Consider the following 14,673-nt stretch of genomic DNA (forward strand, 5'->3'; position numbering starts at 1 on the left):
CTATGTTCTGTCGCGGTAAATACTAAATAAATACTGTTGACCAGAAGCCTAATGTTAAAAAAAAGTTAAATAGTCTTCAACAGAAGTGTTTCCCGCTTCCTTATAGTATCTATTAGTCCGATACAAATAGGGCCAGCTTCAGATGATGAAAGTGTGAGGCAACTCTCTCAAGGTGCATCATCAGGGGGTGTGGGGGGAGGGAGAGAAAAGGGGCGGACAGTGTTTAACAACTTAAAAGTGCCCACCTGGGGAAGGGGGCAGATAGTATAGCTCTCTAGCACGGTGGATGAGGCAGGAGCCCCTCTGGAGGGATGTTCTGGGTTCCAATGAGGCCCCATATGCCACCATGCACACAGCTTAGCAAAATGATATTGTAAATACGATTGAATATTGTATGAACTCAATTAATCATATTTGAGTGCTCACTGGGTGCATAGAGCTTGGGAGAAAACAATATAACAGAGTTGGTAGACACATTCCCTGCCCACAAGGAATTTACAATCTAAAGAGGGAGATGGACATTCAAATTACGTGCTGTGGGACTGAGGGTGGGGAGAATAAAAGGTGCAAATCCAAGTGCAAGGGTGAAGCAGAGGAGAGTAGGGGAAATGAGAGTTTAGTCGGGAAAGGCCTGATGGCGCAGAAGTGATTTTAATAAGATTTTGAAGAGTGATGGTCTATCAGATATGGGGTTGGTGGGGCGTTCCAGGCCAGAGGCAGGACTTAGGCGAGGGGTCGGCTGCAAGATAGCCAAGATCAAGGCACAGTGAGTAGATTGGGGATAGAAGAGCAAAGTGAGTATGTTGGGTGGCTGTAGGAAACCAGTGAGGTAAGATAGGAGGGGACAAATTGATTGAGAATTTTAAATGCAATGGCAATGAATGAAATACCGTCTGAGACAGTGGTGGATGGGAAACCACAGGTGGCTCTTGACGAGTGGGGAAACGAACCGACCGGTATTTCAGAAATTAACATTTAGTGGGAAGTGGAGTTGGGAGAGACAGGAGGCAGGAAGGTCAGCAAGGAGGGTAATGCAATAGTCACAGCAAGTTATGATAAGTGCTTGAATCAGCACAACTGCAGTTTGGATGGGGAGGAAAGGGCAAGATTTTACAGGTGTTGTGAAGATAGAATCGAGAGGCCTTGGTGACAGTGAATGTAGTGATGCTCCTATTTCTACTAAAGTGAGAGGGGTGCGATTTGCATAGCTTGTACTTCCCAAGCGCTTACTACAGTGCTCTGCACACAGTATGTGCTCAATAAATACGACTGAATGAACAAACGATCTGCCTGGATCCGCCGCAGCGCTTGGTACAGTGCCGGGCTGGTAGAAGGGACTGTCTCACTCTGTGGCCGAATTGTCCTTTCCAAGCGCTCAATAAATACGATTGAATGAACGAACGATCTGCTTGGATCCGCCACAGCGCTTGGTACAGTGCCTGGCGCATAGTAGGGACTGTATCTGTTGCCGAACTGTATTTTCCAAGCGCTTAGCCCGGTGCCCCGCGCACAGTAAGCGCTCACTAAATACGACTGAATCATCATTATCATCAATCGTATTTATTGAGCGCTTACTATGTGCAGAGCACTGTACTAAGCGCTTGGGAAGTACAAATTGGCAACATATAGAGACAGTCCCTACCCAACAGTGGGCTCACAGTCTAAAATGAGACTGAATGAGTAGTAAGCGCTTAACGACCATTCTTATATTATTATTTCTCTTTTTCTCCGGGTGGTTCCCTTGCCGGCTTGCGGCTGCCTCCCTCCCTCCCTGCCCCGGGGGGAATGACCTGCCTCTCCTCCTCCTCTTCCTCCCTCCCGGTTGCCTGGGGGCGAAGCGATAAATAAAACGGTTTCCACGCGGGCGGCAGAAGCAGCGGGGCTCAGCGGCAGGAGCCCGGGCTTGGGTGCCAGCGGCCGTGGGTTCAAATCCCGGCTCTGCCACTCGTCAGCTGTGTGACCTTGGGCAAGTCACTTCCCTTCTCTGGGCCTCAGTTCCCTCATCCGTAAAACGGGGATGAAGTCTGTGAGCCCCACAAGGGACAACCTGATCACCTTGTATCCCTCCAGGCGCTTAGAATAGTGTTTGGCACATAGTAAATGCTTAACAAATACTATTATTATTATTATTATTATTATTAGAACAATGCTTGGCACAGAGTAAGTGCTTAACTGAGAGCTCACCTCCTCCAAGAGGCCTTCCCTTTTTCCTCTCCTCCTCCCCATCCCCCCTCTGCCCTACCAACTTCCCCTCCCCACAGCACTTGTATATATATGTGCAGATTTATTACTCTATTTATTTTACTTGTACATATTTACTATTCTCTTTATTTTGTCAATGATGTGCATTTAGCTTTAATTCTATTTCTTCTGACGCCTTTGCCACCTGTCTCCATGTTTTGTTTTGCTGTCTGCCTCCCCCTCCTAGACTGTGAGCCCGTTGTTGGGTAGGGACCGTGTCTCTCTGTAGCGACTTGTCCTTCCCAAGCGCTTAGTCCAGTGCTCTGCACACAGTAAGCGCTCAATAAATACGGCTGAATGAATTGAATGGATGCATGAATTAACAAATACTAACGTTATTATTATTGACCTTAAACACGCGACCAGGCGGGTAATGAGTGTCTGGCCTTCGGCCCTAAATGAATTGAGGTGTTGGGGGGGGGGGGGGGGGGGGGAGAGAATCCCTGGTCGGCGTCGGGGGCGCGCTTGGGGGGGGGGCGCGAGGAGGGGCGGGGGCGCGCCTGGGGGGGTGAGAAGGGAGGGCGCGCGCACGCCTGGGGGGGTGAGAAGGGACGGGGACGCGCCTGGGGGGGAGAGGAGGGACGGGGGCACGCCTGCGGGGGGTGAGGAGGGACGGGGGCGCGCCTGAGGGGGTGAGGAGGAACGGGGGCGCGCCTGGGGGGGTAAGGAGGGAAGGGGCGCGCCTGGGCGGTGAGAAGGGACGAGGGCGCGCCTGGGGGGTGAGGAGGGGCGGGGGCGCGCCGGGGGGGGGTGAGGCGGGGCGGGGGCGCGCCTGAGGGGGTGAAGAGGGACGGGGACGCGCCTGGGGGGGGTGAGGAGGGACGGGGACGCGCCTGGGGGGGTGAGGAGGGACGGGGACGCGCCTGGGGGGTGAGGAGGGACGAGGGCGAGCCTGGGGGAGTGAGGAGGAACGGGGTCGCGCCTGGGGGAGTGAGGAGAGGCGGGGGCGCGCCTGGGAGGAGGGGGACGGGGGCGCGCCTGAGGGGGTGAGGAGGGACGGGGACGCGCCTGGGGGGGTGAGGAGGGACGGGGACGCGCCTGGGGGGTGAGGAGGGACGGGGACGCGCCTGGGGGGGTGAGGAGGGACGGGGACGCGCCTGGGGGAGTGAGGAGAGGCGGGGGCGCGCCTGGGGGGAGTGGGACGGGGGCGCGCCTGAGGGGGTGAGGAGGGACGGGGACGCGCCTGGGGGGGTGAGGAGGGACAGGGACGCGCCTGGGGGGGGTGAGGAGGGACGGGGACGCGCCTGGGGGGTGAGGAGGGACGGGGACGCGCCTGGGGGGGTGAGGAGGGACGGGGACGCGCCTGGGGGGTGAGAAGGGACGAGGGCGAGCCTGGGGGGGTGAGGAGGGACGGGGACGCGCCTGGGGGGGTGAGGAGGGACGGGGGCGCGCCTGGGAGGTGAGGAGGGACGGGGGCGCGCTTGGCGGGGTAAGGAGGGAAGGGGGCGCGCTTGGAGGGGTAAGGAGCCAAGCGCCTGTATATATGTATATATGGTTGTACATATTTATTACTCTATTTATTTATTTTACTTGTACATATCTATCCTATTTACTTTATTTTGTTGGTATGTTTGGTTTTGTTCTCTGTCTCCCCCTTTTAGACTGTGAGCCCACTGTTGGGGAGGGACTGTCTCTCTGTGCTGCCAACTTGTACTTCCCAAGCGCTTAGCACAGTGCTCTGCACACAGTAAGCGCTCAATAAATACGATTGATGATGATGATGATGGCCAACGGCCAACATCCTCCCCCTGGCCTGGAATGCCCTCCCTCCCCACATCCATGTCTACCTGTATATATGTCTACCTGTATATATGTATATATGTTTGTACATATTTGTTACTCTATTTATTTATTTATTTTACTTGTACATATCCCTTTTATACTGTGAGCCCACTGTTGGGTAGGGACTGTCTCTATGTGTTGCCAATTTGTATTTCCCAAGCGCTTAGTACAGTGCTCTGCACATAGTAAGAGCTCAATAAATACGATTGATGATGATGAGGAGGAGGAGGAGGAGGAAAGTGGGCGCGCCTGGGGGGTGAGGCGGGACGGGGGCGCGCCTGAGTGGGTGAGGAGGGACGGGGACGCGCCTGGGGGGTGTGAGGAGGGACGGGGGCGCGCCTGGGGGGCGAGGCGAGGCGGGGGCGCGCCTGGGGGGGTGAGGGGGGAAGGGGGCGCGCCTGGGGAGGTGAGGCGGGGCGGGGGCGCGCGCCGCTGCCCGCTCCATCCCGGGGGGCCGTTAGATGGGTAACGGCCGCCGCAGTGAGCGCTCAATCAATACGATTGAATGAATGAATGAATGAATGAATGAATGAATAACGGCGTCCCCCGGGGCTCCCGGAGGGGGTGGGGGGGCTGGCCCCCTCCCGTCCCTCTCCCCCCCTCCCTCCCATCCCTCACTCACCCGTGGGTCGGTCGGTCTGTCCGTCGGTCGGTCCCCGCGGCCGTCGGGGTCCCGTGCGGGGGTCGGTCGTCGGTCGTCCGTTCCGCGAGGCCCCCGTTGGCGCGGGCGAAGGCGGCTGAAGCGCTCGGCCCGAGCGCGGCGACCAATCCCGCGGCGGGCCGGGGCGCCAGTGCGCAGGCGCAGGCGGGGCGCGCGCGGCACGAGGCTCAGGGCCGCCAACGCCGCCGGCGGCGGTTTTCAGGCTCCCCCCAGCGGCCCGCCAACCGGCCCTCAGGGAACCCCAAGCCTCGCCTCAGCCCGCCCTCCATCATCCCTCCCGTCCTAGTCAACCCACTGTCGGGTCGGGACCGTCTCTAGATGTTCCCAACTTGTCATCATCATCATCAATCGTATTTATTGAGCGCTTACTATGTGCGGAGCACTGTACTAAGCGCTTGGGAAGTACAAGTTGGCAACACAGAGAGACGGTCCCTACCCAACAGCGGGCTCACAGTCTAAAAGGGGGAGACAGAGAACAGAACCAAACATACCAACAAAATAAAATAAATAGGATAGATAGGTACAAGTAAAATAGAGTAATAAATATGTACAAGTTGGCAACGCATAGAGAGACAGTCCCTACCCAACAGTGGGCTCACAGTCTAAAAGGGGGAGACAGAGAACAGAACCAAACATACCAACAAAATAAAATGAATAGGATAGATAGGTACAAGTAAAATAGAGTAATAAATATGTACAAGTTGGCAACACATAGAGAGACAGTCCCTACCCAACAGTGGGCTCACAGTCTAAAAGGGGGAGACAGAGAACAGAACCAAACATACTAACAAAATAAAATGAATAGGATAGATATGTACAAGTAAAATAGAGTAATAAATACGTACAACCATATATACATATATACAGGTGCCGTGGGGAAGGGAAGGGGGTAAGATGGGGGGATGGAGAGGGGGATGAGGGGGAGAGGAAGGAAGGGGCTCAGGGTGGGAAGGCCTCCTGGAGGAGGTGAGCTCTCAGTAGGGCCTTGAAGGGAGGAAGAGAGCGAGCTTGGCGGAGGGGCAGAGGGATTGGGGGCATTCCAGGCCAGAGGAAGGACTTGGGCCGGGGGTCGATGGTGGGACAGGCGAGAAAGAGGCCCAGTGAGGAGGTTAGAGGTGGAGGAGCGGAGGGTGCGGGCTGGGCTGGAGAAGGAGAGAAGGGAGGTGAGGTAGGAGGGGGCGAGGTGATGGACCTGGCCTTGAAGCCCAGGGTGAGGAGTTTCTGCCTGATGCGCAGGTTGATTGGGAGCCACTGGAGATTTTTGAGGAGGGGAGTGACATGCCCAGAGCGTTTCTGCACAAAGATGATCCGGGCAGCAGCGCTCAGTCCAGTGCTCTGCACACAGTAAGGGCTCAATAAATAAGACGAATAAATGAATGAGTGAATCATCCCTCCATCCATCCCGTCGTATTCAACCCACTGTTGGGTAGGGATCGTCTCTAGATGTTGCCAACTTGTACTTCCCAAGCGCTTAGTCCAGTGCTCTGCACACAGTAAGCGCTCAATAAATACGATGGAATGAATGAATGAGTGAACCATCCCTCCATCCATCCAGTCGTATTCAACCCACTGTTGGGTAGGGACCGTCTCTCTATGTTGCCAACTTGTACTTCTCAAGCGCTCAGTACAGTGCTCTGCACACAGTAAGCGCTCAATAAATACGATTGAATGAATGAATGAATCATCCCTCCATCCATCCATCCATCCCGTCGTATTCAACCCACTGTCGGGTAGGGGCCGTCTCTCTATGTTGCCAACTTGTCCTTCCCAAGCGCTTAGTCCAGTGCTCTGCACACAGTAAGCGCTCAATTAATACGATGGAATGAATGAATGAATGAACCATCCCTCCATCCATCCAGTCCTATTCAACCCACTGTCGGGTAGGGACCGTCTCTCTATGTTGCCAACTTGTACTTCCCAAGCACTTACTACAGTGCTCTGCACACAGTAAGAACTCAGTAAATACGATTGATGATGATGATGGTTCAACCCACTGTTGGGTAGGGACCGTCTCTCTATGTTGCCAACTTGTACTTCCCAAGCATTTAGTAGAGTGCTCTGCACATAGTAAGCGCTCAATAAATACGATTGATGATGATGATGATTCAACCCACTGTCGGGTAGGGACCGTCTCTCTATGTTGCCAACTTGTCCTTCCCAAGCGCTTAGTCCAGTGCTCTGCACACAGTAAGCGCTCAATTAATACGATGGAATGAATGAATGAATGAACCATCCCTCCATCCATCCAGTCCTATTCAACCCACTGTCGGGTAGGGACCGTCTCTCTATGTTGCCAACTTGTACTTCCCAAGCACTTACTACAGTGCTCTGCACACAGTAAGAACTCAGTAAATACGATTGATGATGATGATGATGGTTCAACCCACTGTCGGGTAGGGACCGTCTCTCTATGTTGCCAACTTGTACTTCCCAAGCATTTAGTAGAGTGCTCTGCACATAGTAAGCGCTCAATAAATACGATTGATGATGATGATGATTCAACCCACTGTCGGGTAGGGACCGTCTCTCTATGTTGCCAACTTGTACTTCCCAAGCACTTAGTACAGTGCTCTGCACACAGTAAGAACTCAATAAATACGATGGAATGAATGAATGAATCATCCCTCCATCCAGCCAGTCGTATTCAATAAATACGATGGGATGAATGAATGAATGAATGAATGAATCATCCCTCCATCCCTCCATCCATCCAGTCGTATTCAACCCACTCTCGGGTAGGGACCGTCTCTAGATGTTGCCAACTTGTACTTCCCAAGCGCTTAGTACAGTGCTCTGCACACAGTAAGCGCTCAATAAATACGACGAATGAATGAATGAATAAATCATCCCTCCATCCAGCCAGTCATATTCAAGAAATACGATGGAATGCATGAATGAATGAATCATCCCTCCCTCCATCCAGTCGTAGTCAACCCACTGTCGGGTAGGGACCGTCTCTCTATGTTGCCAACTTGTACTTCCCAAGCGCTTAGTACAGTGCACTGCACACAGTAAGGGCTCAATAAATACGATGAATGAATGAATGATTCAACAAGCCCTTACTGTCAAGCGCTTAGTGCAGTGCTCTGCACACAGTTAGCGCTCAATAAATACGATTGAAGGATGTGTGCGGAGCACTGGACTAAACCCTTGGAAACTACAATTCAACAACTTGTTTTGTCGTCCGTCTCCCCCTTCTAGACTGCAGCCCGCTGTTGGGTAGGGACCATCTCTGTTGCCGACTTGTACTTCCCAAGCGCTTAGTCCAGTGCTCTGCACACAGTAAGCGCTCACTAAATGCGATTCATTCATTCCATCGTATTTATTGAGCGCTTACTGCGCTCACTGGACTAAGCGCTTGGGAAGTACAAGTCGGCCACAGAGAGAGCCGGTCCCGACCCAGCAACGGGCTCAAAGTCTAGAAGGGGGAGACAGACGACAAAACAAAACATTTAGACAGATGTCAATAAATAAAACATGTAGACGGGTGTCAATAAATAGAATTGTTGTCTGTCTCCCCCTTCTAGACTGCGAGCCCGTTGCTGGGTAGGGACCGTCTCTATATGTTGCCGACTTGTACTTCCCAAGCGCTTAGTCATCATCATCATCATCATCATCATCAATCGTATTTATTGAGCGCTTACTATGTGCAGAGCACTGTACTAAGCGCTTGGGAAGTACAAATTGGCAACATATAGAGACAGTCCCTACCCAACAGTGGGCTCACCGTCTAAAAGGGGGAGACAGAGAACAAAACCAAACATACTAACAAAATAAAATAAATAGAATAGATATGTACAAATAAAATTAAAAAATAAATAGAGTAATAAATATGTATAAACATATATACATATATACAGGTGCTGTGGGGAAGGGAAGGAGGTAAGATGGGGGGAATGGAGAGGGGGACGAGGGGGAGAGGAAGGAAGGGGCTCAGTCTGGGAAGGCCTCCTGGAGGAGGTGAGCTCTCAGCAGGGCCTTAGTCCAGTGCTCTGCACGCAGTAAGCGCTCACTAAATGCGATTCATTCATTACATCGTATTTATTGACTGCTTACTGCATGCAGAGCACTGGACTAAGCGCCAGGGAAGTACAAGTCAGCGTGGCTCAGTGGAAAGAGCATGGGCTTTGGAGTCAGAGGTCATGAGTTCGAATTCCGGCACCGCCACATGTCTGCTGTATGACCTTGGGCAAGTCACTTAACTCCTCTGAGCCTCAGTTACCTCATCTGTAAAATGGGGATTAAGACTATGAGCCCCACGTGGGACAACCGGATCACCTTGTATCCCCCCCAACGCTTAGAACAGTGCTTTGCACATAGTAAGCGCTTAACAAATGCCATCATTATTACAAGTCGGCCACAGAGAGAGACTGTCCCGACCCAACAACGGGCTCACAGTCTGGAAGGGGGAGACAGACGACAAAACAAAACATTTAGACAGATGTCAATAAATAAAACATGTAGACGGGTGTCCATAAATAGGATTGTTGTCTGTCTCCCCCTTCTAGACTGCGAGCCCGTGGTTGGGTAGGGACCGTCTCTATATGTTGCCAACTTGTACTTCCCAAGTGCTTAGTCCAGTGCTTTGCATACAGTAAGCGCTGACTAAATGTGATTCATTCATTCCATCGTATTTATTGAGCGCTTACTGCGTGCACAGCACTGGACTAAGCGCTTGGGAAGTACAAGTTGGCCACAGAGAGAGCCGGTCCCGACCCAACAACGGGCTCCCAGGCTAGAAGGGGGAGACAGACAACAAAACAAAACATTTAGACAGATATCAATAAATAAAACATGTAGATGGGTGTCAATAAACAGGATTGTTGTCTGTCTCCCCCTTCTAGACTGTAAGCCCACTGTTGAGTAGGGACTGTCTCTATCTGTTGCCAAAATCGTCGGAACAAATAGAGGTATAGCTATATGCACATCATGAACAAAATAAATAATAGCAGAGTAAATATGTACACGTAAAACAAATAGAGTAATAAATCTGTACAAATATATACAAGTGCTGTGGGGAGGGGAAGGAGATAGGGCGGGGGGGATGGGGAGGAGGAGAAGTAAAAGGGGGCTCAGTGTGGGAAGGCCTCCTGGAGGAGGTGAGCTCTCAGTAGGGCTTTGAAGGGAGGAAGAGAGCTAGCTTGGCGGATGGGCGGAGGGAGGGCATTCCAGGCCAGGGGGAGGACGTGGGCCGGGGGTCGATGGCGGGACAGGCAAGAACGAGGTATGGTGAGGAGATTAGCGGTGGAGGAGCGGAGGGTGCAGGCTGGGCTGGAGAAGGAAAGAAGGGAGGTGAGGTAGGAGGGGGCGAGGAGATGGACAGCCTTGAAGCCCAGAGTGAGGAGTTTTTGCCTGATCTGCTTGAGGCCTGTAATTTTTCTGCTACCTGATCCCTTCTGCTCCCAACACCAGAAACAACAATATCCACAGTGCCTAGTCCACTGAAGAAATGGTGGTCCAGTGGCCTTTTTATGGTATTTGTTAAGCGCTTACTATGTTCCAGGCACCGTACTAAGCGCTGGGGTAGATACAAAATAATCAGGTTGGGTATGGTCCACGTCCCAAACGGGGTTCACAGTTTTAATCCCAGAGGTAACCTCGGCACAGAGAAATTGAGCGACTTGCCCAAGATCAAACAGCGGGTACGGGGTGAAGCTGGGATTAGAACCCAGGTCTTCTGATTACTGTGAGCCCACTGTTGGGTAGGGACTGTCTCTGTATGTTGCCAACTTGTACTTCCCAAGCGCTTAGTACAGTGCTCTGCACACAGTAAGCGCTCAATAAATGTGATTGATTGATTGATTCTCAGGCCCATGCTTTTTCCACTACGGCACACTTCCCTAGATCTGTTTCCTGGAGAAATGAATGGGCCACAGTGTCCAATCCAAAATCTGTCTGGGTCTAAGATTTTAACTGCGAATGAAATAAATCCTCAATGAGTAGAGGGGTGTGCTAATGTTGAAAAGGAAAGTGGGGGCATCAAATTAAAAACATAATGTAATAAAAAAAACACGGTTAAGAAACAGGCAGCTCTGAATAAGGGATTACTACACTGAGAGTCTATTTTCTCCATAAAGCCACGGAAATATAATTTTGACATTTTGCTTTATGAGGGAGGGGAGGAAAGAGTGTGGCAAGGGGCAGGGAGAACGACCCTGACCAACCTGGTTAGTAGAGGAAGCCATCCAAGAGCAGGTGGTTTGGTAGAGGGGCAACTAGCTGTCTAATTGAGGGCAGTGGAAGCCAGCCTGGTGGAAAGCTGGGTTAAAAGTACTAGTCCTGGACCCCAGCCCAGAAATGGGAGAAGCTGCCCAAGAGCATGGAGTTAAGCAGGGAAATAGCCCTGGATCATGTGGATAATCCACAGTCCTTATACTCCATACGTACCTAAGAGGAGATAGTACTTTGTTCTCGTTTCAATAAAAACCCATCACACGTTGGTGTAGAAATATGATGGTTTTATTTTATACCAGGGGCACACTGGTTTTATAACCTTGCTTCCTTCCTCCACTGCATTCCTTTGAATTGGCTTCCATGCATTTTGAGTGAAATTTTAAACGGAAGAGCATTATCCTCACTCTGGAGAGAGAGGAAAGATGTCGAGGCTGAGGATACTACTAGTAAGAGCTGCAAAAATAACGCAAATGAGTATTTGAGAAAAAATAGAAAACGTTGCTTATATAAATAATTATATATATTTAAAAATAAACTCTTAAGCATCTAACAGGGTTTTGGATTCACGTAGCACAATTCTTTCCAAGAGTTTAAAACACTATTGAAGAGTAACGCTCTCTAGAAGTATTTGGGACAATTCTACAAATCATGTAGTTTCATATAATGATAATAATAATAATGATGATGATGATGATGGTATTTGTTAAGCGCTAACTACATGCCAAGCACTGTTCTAAGTGCTGGGGTAGATACAAGGTAATCAGGTTGTCCCATGTGGAGCTTACAGTATTAAGCCCCATTTTACAGATGAGGTTACTGAGGCACAGAGAAGTTAAGTGACTTGCCCAAAGTCACACAGCTGACAAGTGGCGGAGCCGGGATTAGAACCCACGACCGCTGACTCCCAAGCCCGTGCTCTTTCCATTAAGCCACACTGTTTCTCACAATAATGAATGAAATATGCCACGAACAGCCGGTGAGGACCGCGGTTTTAAAAACCCTTCAGGAGAATCGCTGCATAAAACATTATTTTTAAGTCATTATTTTATCCTCTCTACTCCCCTGGGCTGCTCTTTAGGGGATTTCTTGCCCAGGTCTCAGTGGTTTCTCTCCTCTCGGGCGTAAATAATGCGATACGTACTCACGGATACCATTTCTTTGAAATGACTTTAATGGTTTCACTTCACATTGACATATAATGCAGTGTGTAGTTTCGGGGGGTGGGGGGTGTTTGCACATCTTGTAGGGGCCTCCCCAAAGAATGGTAACGGTGTGGGGGGGCACCCAGCAGCAGGAGACGGTTCAGGGGTACTTGACTAGAGGGTGAGGAGCCAAGGCAGAAGAGACGAGAGGAAGGTAGTGTTGATCTCCTGTAGATCTCCTTTTGTGTTTATGTGGCTCCCACTTCCCCGGCACAAGGGGAGGGAAGGAGATGACAGGGAATTAGGGCATCCTAGGCCTGGGACACAGCCCAAGATCCACTGGGTAGGGAATGGGCAGCTCTGTCGAGATGGCAAGGATCCTGGCACTTTAGGGCCTTGGGATCAGGGCATCTTGTTGGGGAAGGAATGGGGACAGCCCTCGGAAGAGCAAGTCTGGTCACCGGTCACCGCTTCTGGATCTGTGACTGCGCTGCCTCTCTCTTCCAGGGTAAAACCTTCCGTCAAAAGTGCTGAAATGTAAAGCTGCTTCTGCCCTCCACCCTCTGGCCTACTTGTTTAGATGGCGGTTGAGGGGGCCGACTGAGGATGAAGGTGGAGAAAATGGATGGGAGGATACGAGGGTGGGTCCCACGATAATGGTTGCCCCGGGCCCTGCCTTGCAGAGCTCACGACCATTGTTAGAATGTGAACCCCGGCCTGGCAGGTGAGGGCAAGCCGTTGGACTGGGAAGAGCTTATGTCCCGTTTGAATGAAACGCTTACTAGGTCTGGATCTATTAGGCTGTTGTGCCAATAAAAAAGTATTTCCTCAATTTAAAAAGACCCCTGCGTTATTTTTTACATTAGACACGTAGACTTCTTCAAATGCTTTAAAGCACATCAAGTTCTTCAGAGTACTAAATTCTGTATAAAATATTGACTTTTCTTTTTCTCAATAGAAACAGTAATGTGCACTTTACGGATTTGTGTGTTGCGTTCAGAGGATCACTTTGTCTCCACCACTAGATGTCCTGGTGCTCCAGGCAATCGAGAAGCGACCGTGCCTTCTCGAATGCAGCGTTGCTCTTTGGCGGGCGGCTTTTCAGCCCGTCCTGATAAATATCTAAAAAAGAAGAAAAAGGGACGAAACTGTTATGATTCGAAAAGAATTTCAAATCAGGCGCCACCCTCTTTGATCCTTCCCTCTTCCAAATCCGTCCAACCACAGTTCTCCCCCCATCTTCAAACCTTTTCGAAAGCCCACCTCTTCCAGGTCGCATCTCCCCAGACCACGCGCGGTCCCAACTGCCACCCCAGAACTCACTCACAGTCTAGGGTGGCCAGTGGCCACTCTAGAAGATACTGGACTGCCAAGAGCAAATGACATTCCATGTGCTCCACCAGGCAGACAACATAATGTAAAAATGTCAGATCGAAGCCCACTGTTGGGTAGAGACCGTCTCTATATGTTGCCAACTTGTACTTCCCAAGTGCTTAGTACAGTGCTCTGCACACAGTATGCACTCAATAAATACAATTGAATGAATGAATGGAACATTCCGGCTCCAGGGGTCCCCAGCCCCCTCTCCACCTCACTCCAGAATTTTTCCAGTCCCATCCAGGTCCCTCTGAACACAAATGCTGCTTCCAAGTCACGGGACTTTAGGAGCAAGAGCCAAGATGAAGGGAAACTTTGTGTTAAAATAAAAAATACCAGCCATGCAGGTACCTGGTGTTATTTCTGTTCAAGACAGGGAACTGACAACCTGAAAACTGGTCCTCCTGCCCCACTCACTATCAGCACTGATGTACATATCAGTTTCTGCATGCTACTATTTAAGCACTTATTAATTCTTTTGTCCCTCTCCCATTCTTTGGTTATGACTGGTTCTAGTGCTCATTTTCCACCTAACTGGAAATTATTTTGTGCCTGTCTAGCATGTAAGTTCTTTGTGGGTGGGCCTATGCCTTTTACCACTATTGAACAAACTCTCCCAAGTGCTTAGCACCATGCTCTGCGCTCAGTAGGGATTCAACAAATACCTCTGATTTATTCACTGATTTTCAACATTTTCCCTTTAAATTTTCCCCCTGCCCTCTTCCAAAGTCTTCTTTGGAATTTGATTCCTCGGCAATCAGCTACGAAGAACACAGGAGCAAAGATGAAATAAAGGGAGAAGGTCCCTTTGACTGGCTCCTTCCTCCGCCTCTCCCTCCCTGTGTGTGCGTGTCAATTCAAGACTCAATTTTGGGTCTCTTCTTAATTTACACTCACTCCAGTCTCACAGCTTGAACTGCCACCTCCGTGCAGTTGATTTCCAAATATACCTCACCAGCCCCGACCACCCTCCTTCCCTGCAATCTCCTCCTGCTTCCAGAGCATCTCAATAGCGATATCCTGCCTCAAGCCAAACATGTCTAAAGAAGCTGGATCGTAAAAGGTTAAGGGGAAAACAGGAGGACGGGAATTGGAGGCAGTAGATGAAAACAGAGCTGGCTTGAGGAATATGGACAGGATCGGTAGGAGGAAGGGGGGCAGTGAGGTTGAGGTAATATGTTTCAGAATAGGGACACATAGGTGTATTTGAAAGCAGAGGGGAAGGAGACATCAGAGACTGAGCAGAGGAAGGTGGTGGTCAGGCAGAGAAGAGGAGTGGGTGCAACTGTTTTTATA

The 14,673-nt window shown here is 50.6% G+C and overlaps 2 protein-coding genes across 3 annotated transcripts in view; both read right to left on the minus strand.

Moving 5' to 3' along the window:
- CLGN (calmegin) overlaps positions 1 to 4,699 on the minus strand; it is a 35,461-nt gene extending 30,762 nt beyond the window's left edge. Inside the window, 1 exon segment of the mRNA XM_038755089.1 lies at positions 4,646 to 4,699. The gene's annotated coding sequence lies outside the window, so the exon portion shown is untranslated.
- Positions 4,700 to 12,039: 7,340 nt separating this feature from the next.
- The window catches only part of MGAT4D (MGAT4 family member D), an 89,099-nt gene continuing 86,465 nt past the window's right edge, over positions 12,040 to 14,673 (minus strand). For both annotated transcript variants that reach the window (XM_038755125.1, XM_038755124.1), the window contains one exon: positions 12,040 to 13,122. In XM_038755125.1, coding sequence (XP_038611053.1) covers positions 13,102 to 13,122 — 21 coding nt within the window. In that variant the 3' untranslated portion in view covers positions 12,040 to 13,101. The remainder of the gene's footprint in view (positions 13,123 to 14,673) is intronic.

Source organism: Tachyglossus aculeatus, chromosome 12 (assembly GCF_015852505.1).
Source record: "Tachyglossus aculeatus isolate mTacAcu1 chromosome 12, mTacAcu1.pri, whole genome shotgun sequence".
NCBI classification, from domain to species: Eukaryota; Metazoa; Chordata; class Mammalia; order Monotremata; family Tachyglossidae; genus Tachyglossus; species Tachyglossus aculeatus.